Below are 16,952 nucleotides of genomic sequence, written 5' to 3' on the forward strand. Positions count from 1 at the left end.
TTTCTGTTTGCCTCCTGTATACCCCCTCCCCCCAATCCAAAGTGTAACAGACTCTTTCTAGGCTTAAAAGACAGAGTCTGTGTTACAAGGAAATACGGTTCAGTACATATATTCAGCACTACTGACTTTATTATATGCCATCTATGTGTCAGAAAAATCATTAGCAAGATCCTCACCCAGTTTTATGTGGAGACACATTGCATAAGAATGGTTGCTTAATAACCATAGTTTCCTGAAGCATACAACTTGGCCCGACTTCAGAAAAGAACATTCTTTAATGTTATGTTTCATTTCCTAGCAGAAAATTAGAAAGAATACTGAGAAAAATCTAGTTCGAATGGATAGGACTTAATGAGAACCTGATTTTTTTTTCTTTAACACATTAGTTTTATAATCTAGCAGTAGAGTAAGTCAATACTGGATATATTAAACAAAGTGTTTTTCTTTTAAGATATTCTGGAGTGTGTACAATAATATTCCTCCTGTGACTAGCCTGCCTTTGAGATGCAGTTATCATTTAATGAGAGGAGAGAGGCGACCACTCTGGTAAGTGTCTTCTGTATAATTCGCAGTTATGGTGGGAGGGAAATGATTGTGAACTTAATAAAATGTTTAACTTCATGCCAAATTGGAATGCCACAGTAATTTTCTCCTAGTGATGCTGCCATGATTTAATTTTGAAATAGGCCCTGCCCGCCATCCCTTTCTCCTTGTGCCCCAGGATGATGAGCAGGTGTCTCAGCATCTGCCCATGGAGGACCCTGCTGTGGCCTCTCCATAAGTAGGTCCTGAGTAGCTCACTGAAGGGCCCATGTGGGTCTTTGTTTGGGGGCATAGCATCATTTGGGTTTCTTCTTTCACTTGTTCAGCAATGACCCGGACAGTACAATGAAAAAGCTTATAGGCTTAGGGAAGGTGAGGGAACAGATGTGGTGCCCAGGAACCGAGCATGAACAGAGAGCACATCCCCTCAGACATACCTCACACGGACCACATAGAAAGTGTATGATACTGATCACGGCCCACAGTCAAGGGGAAGCTGTCTTTCTTCTTTAATGGCTGGGGTGGTGTTGAGGGTGGGGAAGAGTAAGCCACTTTGCCTCAGCTGGAATCCCAGGTAATAGTGAATCCTTGTATCATGTTCCTTGACTCTTCTAAGTCATTTACTCATTAATAGAAGGGAAATGTATCTTAACTCTTTGATAGTAAATGACAGAAACCTAAACTGAGCCAAAAATGGAATCTTTTGGCCTCTGTAACTAGATAGTCTACTGATGGGGCTAATTTCAGGCAGATCTGGGTGCTCAATTGTTAGTGGGACTCGACCCTCTGTAGCAGATTCGCTTTGCCTTCCTCTGCCTTGGTTTCATTTTCAGGCAGGTTCTCCCGTTTAGGTGACAAAATGGCTTTCCTAGGCGCCAGTCTTTCACCCTGCAAGTTTGTCAATGTCAGCACTCACCAGCCCCAGTAAAATGCCAGGGCAGGCTCTCTCTGGCCCTATGTGGGTCATCTTACCATCCCTGGCCAACCACAAAGACTAGGAGGAGACAACATTCTCACGGGCAGACCTGGGTCATGGGCCCATCTTTAAAGCTAGCGTGTGAAACCAGCCATATCAGAAAGTGTCTGACGTAAGAGTAGAGGACAGGAAGCTATTTAAAGGGAGATTGGGGTGCTCTTGCCAGAAGGGGGAGCAGTTACTACAGTGGGAAGCAGCAGATACCGTACACAGGAGCTGAGTCTCCCATTAGACTTGTGACACAGGGCTGAAAGGCCAGTCAGAGCACGCGATGTCAAGAACATGACATGGAGATGGAAAAGCCCTCACCCCTGTTAGGCACTTGCAGTCTCTCCCAGATACTCTGGGGAGCCTCTCTGCACCCTTCCTTGAGGATGATCATCTTCCTTGCCCTTTTGGCCACTGAATCCCACTCCCCTCTCCATCTCCATTGCCTCCCTTTTTCTTTCATCCGCTTCTGTTTCCAGTAAAACAGACAGGGGTGGGGAAGTTCATTGCGGGATGCTCCCTTGTCTTTTGTTTTTAATGTCATCCATTGTTAAACTAGATGTATGCAGGGCCACTTCATCCAGGAGTATAACTTTGAATGCTGGTTTTTGATCCAGGGAAGAAGAGAGTAATGCTAAGGGTGGCGTGTGGAAGATGAAAGTCCCCAAGGACAGCACGGTAGGTTTGTTCTGATCCTTTTCCATAAGCTGAAGTTGTTGATTGCATGTGATGAACCTATTGTATGTTTCATACAGTCCACCTAGTAGACTCAGAACAGGACTGCGAGTGAGAAATTCAATTCTGAACTTGGTGGTTTTCTTTTTTTTTTTTTTAACTGTATTTTCCATTGGGGTATAGATGATTAATAGGCTTCCCAGGTGGTGCTAGGTGGTAAAGAACCCACCTGCCAATGCAGGAGACATAGGAGACTCGGGTTCAATCCCTGGGTCGGGAAGATCCCCTGGAGGAGGGCATGGCAACCCACTCCAGTATTCTTGCCTGAAGAATGCCATGGACAGAGGAGCCTGGCAGGCTACAGTCCACAGGGTTGCGAAGAGTCAGACACAACTTGAAGCAATTTAGCAGCAGCAGCAGCAGCATAGCTGATTAACAGTGTGTGATAGTTTCAGGTGGACAGTGAAGGGACTCAGCCTTACATATACATGTATCCATTCTTCCCCAGACTCCCCTCCCTTCCAGGCTGCCGTGTAACATTGAGTGGAGTTCCACGTGCTATACAGTAGGTCCTTGTTGGTTATCCCTTTGAAATATAGCAGTTTGTACATGTCCATCCCAAACTCCAATCTTGGTGCTTTTCTGTCTTAAACACTGTCACCTTGAAAATACACTGTGAGTCTCTGTAGAAATGGAGTAATAGTATGACTGTATCATAGAGTCTGAACAGCTCCATACCTGTGAACTTTACCAAAAAAGCTAATTATGGTCGTGTTGCCCTCCCCAGCCATAGCCAACATGTGGAAGTAGGTTTACATAGTGAAAAGCATGACCCTTCCCAGCAAAGGCTCATCCCTTCCCCACTGTAACGAGCAACACTCCTGAGAGTGATCCCGGCTTGGAGGGTCTGGACGCATGGGAGGGGTTGCATCTCAGCATTCTTTAGGGTTTGATGCAGGGCTGTGCTGAGTCTCTCTCTGGGGCTAATGAGAACCTGGTCTGTGGCATGGGCTGCCAGGGCACTGATTGGCCGTGGTCATGCCTCAGAAGCCTGGGTTTCCTAAGAGTGGGCTCTACTTCATTATACTCACTGAAAAGAACATTCAAATCTGCTCTGAAGCCTTGGGAAACCGAAAGCTTCTTTGAAAATGGATGTGAGGACTGACAGTCTCACCTTTTCATGGTTTCTTTCATATGGATAGGTGCAAAGAATGGAAACATCTCTAGGGACCTATAGGCTTGACCAGGCATTGCTGAAGCTGAAACTTCAGTACTTTGGCCACCGGATGGAAAGAACTGACTCATTGGAAAAGACCCTGATGCTGGGAAAGATTGAAGGCAGGAGGAGAAGGGGATGACAGAGGATGAAATGGTTGGATGGCATCACTGACTCTATGAGTTTGAGCCAGCTCCAGGAGTTGGTGATGGACAGGGAACCCTGGCGTGCTGCAGTCCACCCCTCTTTGTGGGGTCACAAAGAGTTGGACACAACAGTAACTGAGCTGAACGGAAAGATATGACCCAGTTTGTTTCTTTTTTTTTTTTTTTTACTTTCTTTTGATTTATTGTTAATAACCAGTTGAAAAGTAGATAGCTCCCTTGCTAAGACTAGCAAGGGGGGCACTCTCCATCCCCCTTCTGGTGTCTATGTCAGAAACTTTCTCTGACCCTTTTTATACTTTATTTATTTTTTTTAAAATTTTATTTTTAAACTTTACAATATTGTATTAGTTTTGCCAAATATCAAAATGAATCCGCCACAGGTATACCTGTATTCCCCATCCTGAACCCTCCTCCCTCCTCCCTCCCCATATCCTCCCTCTGGGTCATCCCAGTGCACCAGCCCCAAGCATCCAGTATCGTGCATCGAACCTGGACTGGCAACTCATTTCATACATGATATTATACATGTTTCAGTGCTATTCTCCCAAATCTCCCCACCCTCCCCCTCTCCCACAGAGTCCATAAGACTGATCTATACATCAGTGTCTCTTTTGCTGTCTCGTACACAGGGTTATTGTTACCATCTTTCTAAATTCCATATATATGTGTTAGTATACTGTATTGGTGTTTTTCTTTCTGGCTTACTTCACTCTGTATAATAGGCTCCAGTTTCATCCATCTCATTAGAACTGATTCAAACCCAGTTTGTTTCTTAAAAATGCAAAGTATCTTTAAGGTGCCTAGCTATAAAATTTGGTTGTTATTTGATGTATAGGATTTACAAAAATGTCAGGGGAGGGACTTCCCTGGTGGCCCAGTGGCTAAGACTCTTTGCTCCCAATGCAGGGGTGCTTGGGTTCGATCCTTGATCGGGGAACTAAATCCCACATGCTGTCATTTTGAATTTCAGTGAAAACAGGTTTTCCTTGTCACGTTCTTTTTTTACTCACAGTAGATATTGAACTCCAGTGGAAACGATCATGATGGGTGAAAAGTAGCTGAAAGATGTTTGTTCTCCCTCCTGGTCAGCTCGCTCAAGCACATTCAATCAGAAATAATAACACCTTCATGACTGTAGAAATGTCCTCATCCCAAGCTACTCAGCCCTCTCTTCTTCGCTGACCAGCAGGAGTCTGGTGGGCTGGCCTTGTCTGCATTCACTATGGGACAGGGAATGTTCCCTTCCCATAACTTCCTCTCAACACACTCACCTTCGCCCCTGATAGCGTAAGAGACTGCAGACAGGACAGAGAGGAAACGGAAAGGGAGGGCTTGTAGGTGGGAGACAGGTAGACCAGGGTCTAGGAAAGAGAAAAGAAAACCCTCTTTGAGAGGGAAAAGTCATTACTGTTCACTGCTGTTGGTTAAAAATTCAGTGAGGCTGCTTTCAGCTCATTAGAACATGATGACACACACTTAGGATAGTTAATATATACTGGGCAGCTGGTACAGAGCACACACGCAGCTATTTATGGAACAGATCTTAAATCTCCAGTCCTGTTGTTGCAGTCACAGTACTGAGCCCGTCAAAGGCATATGTTGACTAATTTCATGGTCACAGCAACCCTGGGAGGTCGGTCCTATTATTACTCCCTGTTCACCAAAAGGAAACTGATGCTCAGAGAGGCTGATAGCCGGCCTGGGGCATAGGTGCTCAGCCGGCTGTCATGTTTCAAACTCAGTTCTGACAAGAGTTCAGGGCACATGCGCCATGACGAGGAAGAGATATGGGATGAAGAGCTTTTTGAGGAGAAACTGGAAGAACTTGGAGGCTTCCAGTTACCTGTGTGTGGACACTGGCTGTTGATGGATGGTGTCAGTGTATCTTGAGTAGGAGAGGCTCAGTTTTTCTCATTGGGAAGGAGCAGACCAAAAAGTGAAACTTAAAAGTGAAAGTGTTAGTTGCTCAGTTGTGTCCGACTCTTTGCGACCCCACAGACTGTAGCCCGTCAAGGCTCCTCTCTCTATCCATGGAATTCTCCAGGCAAGAATACTAGAGTGAGTTGCCATTCTCTTCTCCAGGGGATCTTCCTGACCCAGAAATCAAACCTAGGTCTTCCACATTGCAGGCAGACTTTTTACCACCTGCACTAATTCTTTGAGGGCAATGCATATCTGCACACACACACGCAATACACACAGTTTAGTTATTTAGCAGAAACAGAATGCCTTCAAGTGAATAGAAATCTCCAAGTCTCTGGCTGTCAATAAACCAGAAATTTCCTTAAGTGTTCTTCACTTGTGTAATCTTGGAAGTGCCTTATAAACTTCAAGAAAAACAGAAAAGGGTTTTTGAGGAGGATTTTACTAATAGCATTCACTTAGAACCAGCTGATACATTTTGAATCAGTGAGAGATAAAGAGATTGGAAGATCCTAGGCCATTTGAACACATTTTTCCCACATTCTTCTCAAAGTCATCCCAGGTGGCACCCAAGATTAGCTTTGCCTCGTTAAACATACAGTTTCGTGGACACAGAGTTTGTGACTTGGGATCCCTTGTATCTTTCTGTGCAAAGTGATGTGTAAAACAGTATGATCTGTGCCACCACGTGAGTGTTCACACCCATGGTTCAGCCACATCTTTGAGCCCGCAATACAGGCTTGGGTAGGGTGTGACAGCTGAAAGAAAAAGTGACCTGTGTAGCTCCTGAAGATAATTGTTTAAAAACGTGTATGTGTTTCTCTTCTTTGGTTCTGGCGTGTTTTTTATTCTCTTCCCACACCAGTCCACAGTTTGGAAAGAGTTGCTGTTAGCGACTATCGGGGAACAGTTCACAGACTGTGCCGCCGCAGGTAACAGTGCTCTTATCATCCCTGCTTGGTCATCCCTGCTTGCGTGCGCTTGGCTTGTGCTTGTTCCCTGCTGACGTTTGTTTCCTTGTGTTTGGCTTTTGCATATCTCAGGGTCGTTTATTTTGTCACTGTGACGTTTACTTAGCTTTTTTCCATGTGATCATGGCATTTCAATGTTATATGTGTAGGTACGTATGTATATTTACATATTTGTATATTATGTGCATATACATATGTGTGTATGCTTATATATGTATGTATTTTTTTCACATATAGCTTGTCTTCATAGTATCCATGACCATCTGTCTAAGATAAATAGGCAGAAAAAAAGGGAAAAAAATTTTCTTAAATCAAAGTATGATTGGCATACAGCACTGTATTTGTCCCAGGAGAAAATGAAATTTGACATTGACTCCTAACACAATTGGTAGTAGGTTTCCTTTATCCATTCCAACCCTTCCAGAAGAGGCAGGTACGTTTGTTGTCTACTGAAGTTTGTAGTTAAGTTGGCACAATCCTTTCTGTCTCTCTCAATCCCTCGCCCTTGCTGTCTGTCCTTCTCTTCATTCCTCTACTCAGAATGAGCCACGAAGGGGAGGTGGGGCTGAATCACCATTAGTGCCTATGATCCCACAGCTGAGGCTAAAATGTCGTCTTCAGGACTTTACAGACCATTTTCAAATACTGAATGAGTTTCTGAGAGCCCTGTGAATACATTTCTGTTTTACATTTTTAAATCAAAGTATAGTTGATGTACAAAATGCGTAAGTTAACGTGTGCCCAACAAAGTCACAGAGTCACAGTTTCCTGAGGTTATATTCTCCCTCTATAGTCATTACAAAAGACTGACTATTCCCCAAGCTGCACAACAGCCCTGCAGCCTATTTTTTACCTCATAGTTTGTGCCGCTCAATTCCTTTCCCCCTTTTTATTTTGCTTTGTTTTTTTTGTCATGAAACCACTCAAAGAGGAAAATTGAATTGCTAGTTTACAAATCTGTTTTCTTCTTAGGTAGTTCTTTCTGAATGCTTCTGAGAGGTAACATTTAGAATAACATTTTACCTGTTCAGCTTTCAGTTACAGTTTCTTTTTAAGCTAATTGATATTGATTGATCTGCCCTCAGACTTCTTAAATGGTGCTGCCTTTGGGAACCCTCCTAGGCTAACCAGTTCCACGCAGGTTCCAGGTTTACCTCACTGACTGTCTCATCATTTCACTTTTGTTGTCCTTAATTGTTACACTTCTTTTTATTCACTGAAGACAGAACCTGGGTTAAGAGGAACCTGTCCTAAAAGTACAGGTCCCTTCTGTTTTAATAGGGGGTAGTTAGCAGCTTTACAATATGTAGCCAAAAAACTGTGTCTTCGTTGTAATTATAAACACATACATCCCTGGGAGAGGAATTTTTCTGTGTGAATTATTCCCATTTCCAGAATCAGGGAAAATAGTCTAAGTAGTAATAAATAGCCAGGATTGAGCAAAGGAGATGTATTGTTCTGTGGCTGACATCGGAACGAGAGCACTGTTAGCTATTAACCACTGGCTCCTCATTAACCCGCCTCCACCACTGCAGCAGGGCAGCTCGTGTCTCCGGGCCTCACTTCGCTCATCTGCATACAGTACCTCTCGCGTCGCGCTGCCAGTATCCTAGAATCGTCAGGGCCCCCGATGCTTGATGCTACTTGTGCATATTCCATACTGGCCGATGGATCTTCTTTTGCATACAGGCTGCAGCCTTCTTGTCATGCCCTTCTTAAAGTGCTGTGCCAGGAGGCTACACCAAGGGACCAAAAACCAGGCCACACTGAAACACTGGCAGTTCAGCCTTTCCAGCACCAATCCGTTCAGCACCCTTTGGTGTACCAATGGTGTAGAAATGGGCAAAACCAAAAGACGAGAAAATGCTGATCTTCTCCTGGCTGAGCTTCGTGACGATTCTTGACAGTGGTCAATATGGAAGCTTTCCTCTTTGCTTGTTGATTTTAAGTTCACATAAAATTTAACATTGAGCTCTAGCAAATATACTTTGAAGGTAAAAGGAAAAATAAGAAACTTGTACATAAGACACTTTTCTTGATTGGCTAATGAGTTTCCATAGATGGCCATGATCAGGTACTGTTTACTTTGGGGGGGAATTTTTGTTGAATTGTGACATGTACACAGAGAAGGACACAGACTATACTGTGTGTAGTTTGATAAACATTCCCAAAGTAAACAAATCCCCATAACTGGCATCCACGTCAAGGAACAGAACGTCCATAGCCCTTGAGAATCTCGCCACACCCTGCCTCCCCGAAAGGTGGCCACCAGCCTGACTTCTGACACCTCCCACTGTTTTTGCCTGCTTTCACACATTTCTATACAGGGAATTATTTAGTAGCACATCACACGTATTTAGCCCAGAGTGAAATTTATTTTAAAAGGAGAGGGAAAGAGGGAATGAAGGCAAGACGGGAAGGACAGAGAAAAGAAAACAATTATTTTGCTGAAGATGAACCCCTCTAGTAATTGGACACGCCCTCATTTATAGTGTATCTAAGTGCTGGAACCTTTTAATCCTCAGAAGACACACAGAAAAACTGACAATGTAAATATTGAGGTGCACAGCCTTACCATAAACAAAGACACTTAGGCAAAATGTGTTAACTGCAGCACAGTTTCATAACTTTGATAATGCTCATCATTCACTTCTAACTCATTGATGCTGAGTGTGCAGGGGCAGAGGGGTGACCCTGTTTCAGTAATGTGCAGCCAACACGTAAATCTGGAGTCAACAGTCTTTACTCCTGTCATTTTGCTGCAAATTACTACATATAGAGTGGCTCCTTAGGACAGTACATAACCTTACTTATCCAGCCACCAATTCTCAAATACCTACAGAATAGCCCCAAATCTGTAATTCAGTCTTAAAAAAAAAGACCTACATTAATCAAAGTAGATAAATACTTTCCTGCCCATTCACTGAAGTGCTGTAATAACAGAGCTACACTTAGGCGATATTTGCTCTTACTTTATACACAGTGCTAACAGATGGTCATTGATTCTCTAGCCCACAGTTAAAATGCCCAGACCAGAATGGGGTATGGCTAGGGAGAAGCAGGAGAGAGCTGGGAGGATTAACAGGACAGGAGCAGACAAGCAAACCACAGAAAGCAGAATGAGCAACTCAGAACACACAGTCTGGGTCCAGTTAGTGTTGGGGCCCAGAGTGCTAGCCACCCCAAGATCTCTGAATGGTTGGCAGGAAGTCAGGAGAAATACTTGCTGTTCTTAACAAGGACAAGCAAGCATCGAGGAACAGTTCATGTGAGTTCACTTGGCTTTCAGAGAGCCGAACATTATGCAACTTGTTTTAGAAAAAGTCTCATCAAAACAGAGTTCCAAATAGTCCAAGGCTTCAGTAACATGTTAAAAAGGGCAAATTACTTATCTGGAAAATTTGTTTGGCTGGGACACTCTGTTTATCTAAGTCCCTGGATAAATGTGATGGGACCGCTACAGCTTTAGCTCACTAAGTTGCTTTTGTCCAATGATTTTCCCTTAGTATTTATCACGAGTTCTCTCATGCCACTTTCTTTTGTTCATCTTCATAACCTACCAATAAAATGATAAAGGTTAAAAAGCCAACTCTGGAAGACTTGAAATGATCACTCATTTCTATTTTTCCCCTGCCTTCCCTTCAGATGATGAAGTAATAGGAGTTAGTGTCAGCGTCCGGGACCGAGAAGATGTCGTCCAAGTCTGGAATGTAAATGCCGCATTAGTCGGTGAAGCCACCGTTTTAGAAAAGATCTATGAACTCCTGCCCCACATATCTTTTAAAGCAGTATTTTATAAACGTAAGTGCTTCATTTCCAGTTACTACTTTCTAGCTTATTCTTTGATACTTTTAAAGACAGAAACTGTGTTGCCAAAGAGGTGAAGGGAGAGTCACTTGAAATTCTATGATCCACTAAATAATTCAATAAAATACATTTATGGGTCTAAAAAAACAGTTTAGCCTTAGAAATTAAAATGAGATTTTGTCATCTAAACACATGTATCATAAAAAAAGAGATACATTATTGTTTTTGTTATTTCAAAAATTTAAACCTAATCTCAGTCTTGTCATTCTTAGAAGAAATTGCCTTCTATTTGAAGCAACAATAACAAAAAAGTTATTATATGAGCTGGCAGGTAGATTTTCAATCATCCCTTCATAAACAGGGATTTATAATGTGTAACATCTGTATTTGTGGAGGAACTCATTCTGAGCACAGGCATGATTGAACGTTCTACTGAAATGCTAATACGTCCTCATTACAGATGACTGTGACACAGAAGAGAATGCACGCATAGTGGTGAAATGTTAACAGTATGAATAGGTGTGTGGACCCATTGTTTCCATCATGATTCATGTTCATTGCTTTTGTGTGCTCTTTAGAAAAAGTCATCTTTTTCATAATGAAAACAGCTTAGTGCTATTAAACCAATGTTTAGTAGATCAAACTGCAGGTTACAGTTTTAACAGTGAGTTAGAGGAAAGGATTGACAGCCCTGCAGACATATGATGAATTTCCTGTTTTCCCAAACTATTCCAAGAGTCAGTAACCCAATTTTTTTCAACCATGGTGTTTCATTGAATCTAAGGTGCCTTTGATGATAAATATTCTTTTAGTATTACTAAGAAAGAAAAATAAAAGGCTCCTAATTTAACTGTGACATGGTCTTAATTCCAGGGGTCTTCAAATGTGCAGTGGGGAGGTGGGGGGGGAAGTGCATCTTAGAATGAATGAAATACACTCCATGGCCATTTTACTTTTCCCAACCCCTTATCAAAAAGAAGAAGAAAAAAAATCAAAATTTATTTTGTCAGTGTCTTACTATGGGATGAATCTAAGGCCTCCCTCTTAGGAATCATATAATGGCAAGCCATTTAGGTTGTAAGCTATGGGACAGATCTGCTGCTGCAGATATCCAGAAGGTGTTTAGCTTCTGAATTTTAAATGGAAGTTTATATAGAAGAGATAGAAGATGGCACTACACAAGTTGCTTAACTGATTGTGCAGCATGGAAATCACATGTTTGTAGATGCAATTTGGATTTCTTTAGTTCAGTTTAGTCACTCAGTCATGCCCGACTCTTTGCGACCCCATGGACTACATCACACCAGGATTCCTTAGGGGATGTTGGATTCCTCAGAGGACATTCATTGTATTTTCAACCCAGACATTAATTGAAAGGTCACCAAAGGGTCTTTTTTTTCTACTCCCTGAGACTAACTCCAGCAGAAACTCTCCGAAAGGAAGTGTTTCACTGCCGTTTATGAATGGAGCAAGTGCGAGCTTTACCGCCTTAGACCCAGCTCCCCTTATCACTTCAAAGAAGAGGAAAGTGATTTGGAATTGTGAAGTCAGGCACTCTGGATTTTCATCCCATTTCAACACCGTGACCTCAAGCAAGTCACATTCTCTCATCCTTTCACTTTCCCTTCTTAATATTGAGGAGGTTGGTCTTAAATGATCTCCAAGGTCCCTTCTGCTTCAAAATTCTATGATTAAATTTCTAGCTAACCTGCTGTCAGGTAGCAGCAGACTCAATGTGATAGAAGTGTTTAGGCCACAGAGGTAATTCGGCCATCAGCGGTTAGGCAAGTTTTTAGGGCAGTGGCAATAGCCAGGTAAGACAGTGCAAGGGTGAGTCATCGCTTCTCTGTTGCAATGACTGGGGAGCAGGGGGAGAAAAAGGCCAAACAGAGAAGGGGACGTGCAGCTCCCCGAACTGACTCTCTAAGTGTAGACATCATTGTGAAATTCGTGACTTAGGCTATGGGTCTTAGTAGAAATGCATATTTTAATAGTATAAATTATCATTCAAAAATTCAAAAATTATTCAAATTGGGATTGGAAAAAACAAGCAGTTCTCTTTATTTATATGAAGCAGGCAGTCCTTTACTCAGTAGAGTTATACACCATCCACTGCAGAATTGATTTGGAAAAAAGAAGTTTGGGCAGAAATGTTCTTCATAGCTGGGTGAAGAACAATGATCCGGTGAGCCAGATCACAAACAGCCAACTCCACGCCTTTCCTCTGTCTTGTTAAAGTAGGATCCTGGTGTTAGTATTCAGGAGCCACTTGAAGTGGTAGATTTTCTGTGAACAAAGAAACCTAATGAATTTGGGCCAGGCCTCCAGCCGGGTGGCTGAGAATCAGGCTGTTGATAAAAGTTCTCTGTGCATTGGATACAGATTGGTCATTTGACTAAGAAACTGAAATGAAGAGAGACCTCCTCCCCCGCCACCCCCCAAATTCTGTTAGGTTCTTCAGAGCAGCTGAATGACAAATGTCTTCTGATGCGAGAATTGTTTAGAGCCAAGGTTGGCAAACTGCACTGTCAAACCAAATCTGCCACCTTCCCACCTGTTTTTGTATGGGCTGCAGCTGAGAATGGCTTTCACATTTTTCACTGCTTGGAAAAAAAATCAAAAGAAGAACTACATTTTGTAACATATGAACGTTCTATGAAATCCACATTTCATATACATATGTATATGTATATACAAAGCGTATTGGCACCTAGCAGTGCCCATTTGCGTACATATCATCTGTGGCTGCTTTCATGTTACGAGGGCAGAGTTAATAGTTGAGACAGAGACCCTGTGACCCACAGAACCTAAGATGTGTATTCTCTGCCCTCTTTGAGAAAGAAGTTTGCTGATTCCTGGCTTTGAGCTTTTCTATATTTCCTTTCAGCCAAAGCTCACCTAAAGCCTGCAGAACTTTCTCTGTTTCTCAGAATGCGCCCCCCCCCCCCATTCTGAATGTTCTGTTCTGTCTCCATAACCCATCGGAATTGCACTGTCTCAACGGTGACTGTCCCAAGCTGTCCCTCACACTTAGGAGTAATAAAAATCTGCAGACAGTCCCTTTCTCCTGACTTAATCATTTGGTGCCCAGCGTCGCTAAGAGACCTGTGGCTTCCCACCTTGATCCAGCAATAACAATATATTTTATTGCAGAGCAAGCCATGTTTTCTTTAATGTCTATCCTTAAAGTCTTTTTTAAAAAGAGTAAAAAAAAGCATAAAAAGTGAAATATTTCTAAAGTTCTGCATATGAGAAATGTTCAGTTACGTCGGTTCAGATTCCTGGATGCTCATAGGAATTGGGCCAACCTGAGGTAGCTCTCAGAGCTATAAAGGGTGCCTCTCCCAGTGCTGCGTCCAAGTGAAGACCGGGTTTAGGTGGACAACCAGGACAATCCTGAAGGGAAAATGATCCTATTCCCTGCCAAACCCTGACCCCACACTAGTCTGAAGAATCTAGTTTATCTGAAAAATACAGACTTAGGAGAGGTAAAATGGGCCAGCCCATGTCTGCCTTCCCAGGACTCCCTTCCGAGCAGGGAAGAGTTACGGGGACAAAGCATGGGGAATCCTGAGTGGCCCTTGGCTGTGTTCGACCTGTCATAGTAACTTTTCCTCTTGAGAGAAGAGGATCCACCCTCGCTTCATGATAATGGTTGAACCAGGTTTGGGGAATAGAATTTTAAACTTGGCCTTTTGCCTTGGAGGACATAGTCTATATTTCACAGGCCTCCTAGTTCCCACTTCTAGTTTATAAAAATGTAAGTCTTTGGAAAATATTGTTGGTCACATCATTTTTTATTCTAGAGTTCCTATTTGTAATTAGTCATTTTGCAAGCCAGACCCGTAGGGCTGGGGGGAAAAAAAAAAAGGAAAAAACAAAAACCATGACTGGGAAAAATAAAAGACCCATCCGTTTACTCAAACTTCATTCCCCCACAGAGAGTGTTTAGAGGTGGGGGAGGACCTGCGAGAATTGCTACCCCCTTGTGTTGTTCTCTGTTTTGTTTCACTTTTTGTTTGGTTTGGTTTTTCAAGATAGGTTTGTGAATGGCCCTGTCTGGGTTCTGTGAGGCACCCCCCAGCCCCAGCCCAGCATCCTACGGGGGCCCAGTTTTCCCTGCAGCGTTTGCTCAGAGCCCGGCATATCCTCCTCATCAGCTTGTCAGGATTACTCATCCTCCCCGGCCCAGCAAGAAGAAACAGGCAGCGTGCCCATTGCTTGTTTATTCCCTGTTTTAATTCTCATTATTACGTTTCTCAGGAAATGCACGCCTTAGCTAACAGTTACTGGCACACAAAGGTGTTTGAGTTCTTGCCAACATTTGGGGAGACTGAATGAGATGCCTTAGAGAAGGGTTGCCCCATCCTTTGCTTAAAGTTTTCTTTCCTTTTTTTCTTTTTTGTTTTTTTTCTGTCCTTTAGCCCATGAAGAGCATCATGCTTTTGAAGGTGGACGTGGAAAACACTAATTGCACTCTGTAAAGAATTCTTTGTCCTTTGCTGATTGGTTTTGGAAACGGTCTTAACAGGAGGGAGAGTGAAGAGGAGACCTGCCGGAGCCCGATGCTGGTTCATTTAGAGTGGGTTTCTGCCCCTGCAGATTGAGCAATTAGGACTCAAAGTGGCAGGTGGGGTGGGGGGGAGATTGTGTGGGTTTTTACTGTCACATTACTTGCTTTTCTTTCTTTTTATTTTTGGCTTTATGAATTCTCTGTTCTTTTCTCTCCAGTTTTTTTTTTTCTTTTAAATTCCTCATTAAGTCTAATTATTGTTTTCTATACTCCCCTTTCATTGAGGCACAAGAAATCGGTTTCCCTTTAAGTAGCTGTGCTGTACCTAGTTAATGAGAATATGCATAATCGTGACAATACTGCTTTTGAAAACCACACTGTCCTCCAAGGAACACTAGCTTGGTGAAACCTGTCTTTTGATTATTTGTTGTGACACATTCCTACATACTCTGCACTGGGCATTGTTTTTTTTTTCTATCCCAGGGAAAAGAAAAACCTTACTTAATCTGATTTTGCACTGACAGCACCCACATCTTTTATTTTTCCTTTTTAATAATTTTTTTTGTTAGAAATGAAAGGAAAATAATAGTTGGGTTGCCAAACATGAAAACTATAATCACAGTTGAGTTATCAAGATATATGTCAAACTGTAAATCTTTGGACCTTCTGTGGAAGTACTGTCCAACCAGAATTTCAATTTGGCCTTTTCAAAAGAAGGCTTAGAGTGGTAGCAAAGGATTTGTCTCAGTAGGAAACCTTGTAATTTCTGATTTAAAGAGAAGGTGATATTTTAATTGTTTGAACTAACCTTCTTCTGAATTTTGGGTGTGTGTACCCATTTAGGGCTCTCCAAATCAATTCAGACACATTTTGTTAAATGATCCCATTTTCCTGCTCATGTTGTGTGTCGTTTCCAATAATCAATCATCCTCTAGCCTGGGCAACTTTCCCCTGCCTTTTTCATTTAGGAGCAGAAGTTAAATCTCATTTCCAAGATGAATGTGAACATTCATAAAGTTGAACTCTGAATGCATTTTGTTCACATTAATTTTTGGAGTTGTTGAGATACATCGTATTATGTTACCAAATAAATACCAGTTTTAGTAGAAGGAAATGACCCCCTCTGGAACACTCAGAATGTTCTGATTTCCCTCCCAGCACTCTGCCAGGCATCCTCCTAATCTACCTGAAAAAGGCAGGGCCATTTAGAAAGGCTGCCTCTGGCCAGCTTTTTTTCTGGAGTCAGGGGAGCTAGGGCATGCTTATACATCTCACAGAAGGGCAGTGAACTCCGAATTTCCTTTCACCCAGGATTTTTAATTCCTCTTGCATTATTGACCAGCAGAGAGGCGGGGCTTCTTCCAACCCCCAGCCTAAGTTTGTAAATAAAATTCTCCATTCAAACACTTTAAAGGACTTCAAACAACATCTCTTTACAATCATTGTACCCTTCACTTGCATTACTAACCACATCAACCATAATAAAAAAATGATCATGGCTTTTTTTTTAATGCTTTGTTTATAAACTTGAGTTTCTCCAGTGATTTCAAAATGAGGTATAAGTATATCAGACCCATTTTCAAAAGCCTGGAACTTGTTCATTTTAAATATTGTACCAACATCCAACTTGTTTTTAAATTATTGATCAAGAATTGAAAAAAATATTCTGGGCATGAGTTTAAATTCTCTTTTATAATATAAGTATTTTTTCTGATAGATTAGAAGAAAGGATATAATTGACTTATCTTCTTTATGATTGTCATATATATTTCCTTAAGTAAATGGATTATGAAGTATTTTTATTTTTGAACTTTATTTAAGGCATTGTGATGACATGTTCAAGTTTTGCATGTATGTAGCTTTTGAAGAAAAACAAATAAAATAAAAGGAACAGGAATGTTAGGCTCCCATTAATGTTTTCTAGTTTCTATTGTTTATGATCATGAAACATGGCTTAACACACAAAGTAGATTTTTCTGTCCCAGAGAACTTGTGGAACTCTTTCTGACTCTGGAAAATACCAACCGTGAGAAGGATTTAATTTGCCTAAGTTAAGAACCTATCATCTAAATTACTCTGAGAGAGGATTTTGTCAGATTTTGCTTTGGAAATTGTTTTAATTGAATATTTAGTTCATAAGGGACAGTGTATGAACTAAGCTGATTTAATCAGT

General features: G+C 41.9%; 1 protein-coding gene across 2 annotated transcripts in view; it reads left to right on the forward strand.

Annotated features, from left to right (window-relative positions):
* The window catches only part of EIF4E3 (eukaryotic translation initiation factor 4E family member 3), a 40,401-nt gene extending 23,712 nt beyond the window's left edge, over positions 1–16,689 (forward strand). Inside the window, exons 3-7 of one of the 2 annotated variants that reach the window (XM_070777112.1) lie at positions 452–546; positions 2,125–2,185; positions 6,354–6,420; positions 10,105–10,260; positions 10,727–11,116. In XM_070777112.1, the coding sequence (XP_070633213.1) occupies positions 452–546; positions 2,125–2,185; positions 6,354–6,420; positions 10,105–10,260; positions 10,727–10,773 (426 nt within the window). In that variant the 3' untranslated portion in view covers positions 10,774–11,116. Of the gene's footprint in view, positions 1–451; positions 547–2,124; positions 2,186–6,353; positions 6,421–10,104; positions 10,261–10,726; positions 11,117–14,690 lie in introns of those variants that run through there. The other variant, XM_070777110.1, reaches the window with a different exon arrangement.
* Positions 16,690–16,952: the final 263 nt, after the last annotated feature.

The sequence above is a fragment of the Bos indicus genome, chromosome 22, assembly GCF_029378745.1.
Source record: "Bos indicus isolate NIAB-ARS_2022 breed Sahiwal x Tharparkar chromosome 22, NIAB-ARS_B.indTharparkar_mat_pri_1.0, whole genome shotgun sequence".
Lineage (NCBI taxonomy): Eukaryota > Metazoa > Chordata > Mammalia > Artiodactyla > Bovidae > Bos > Bos indicus.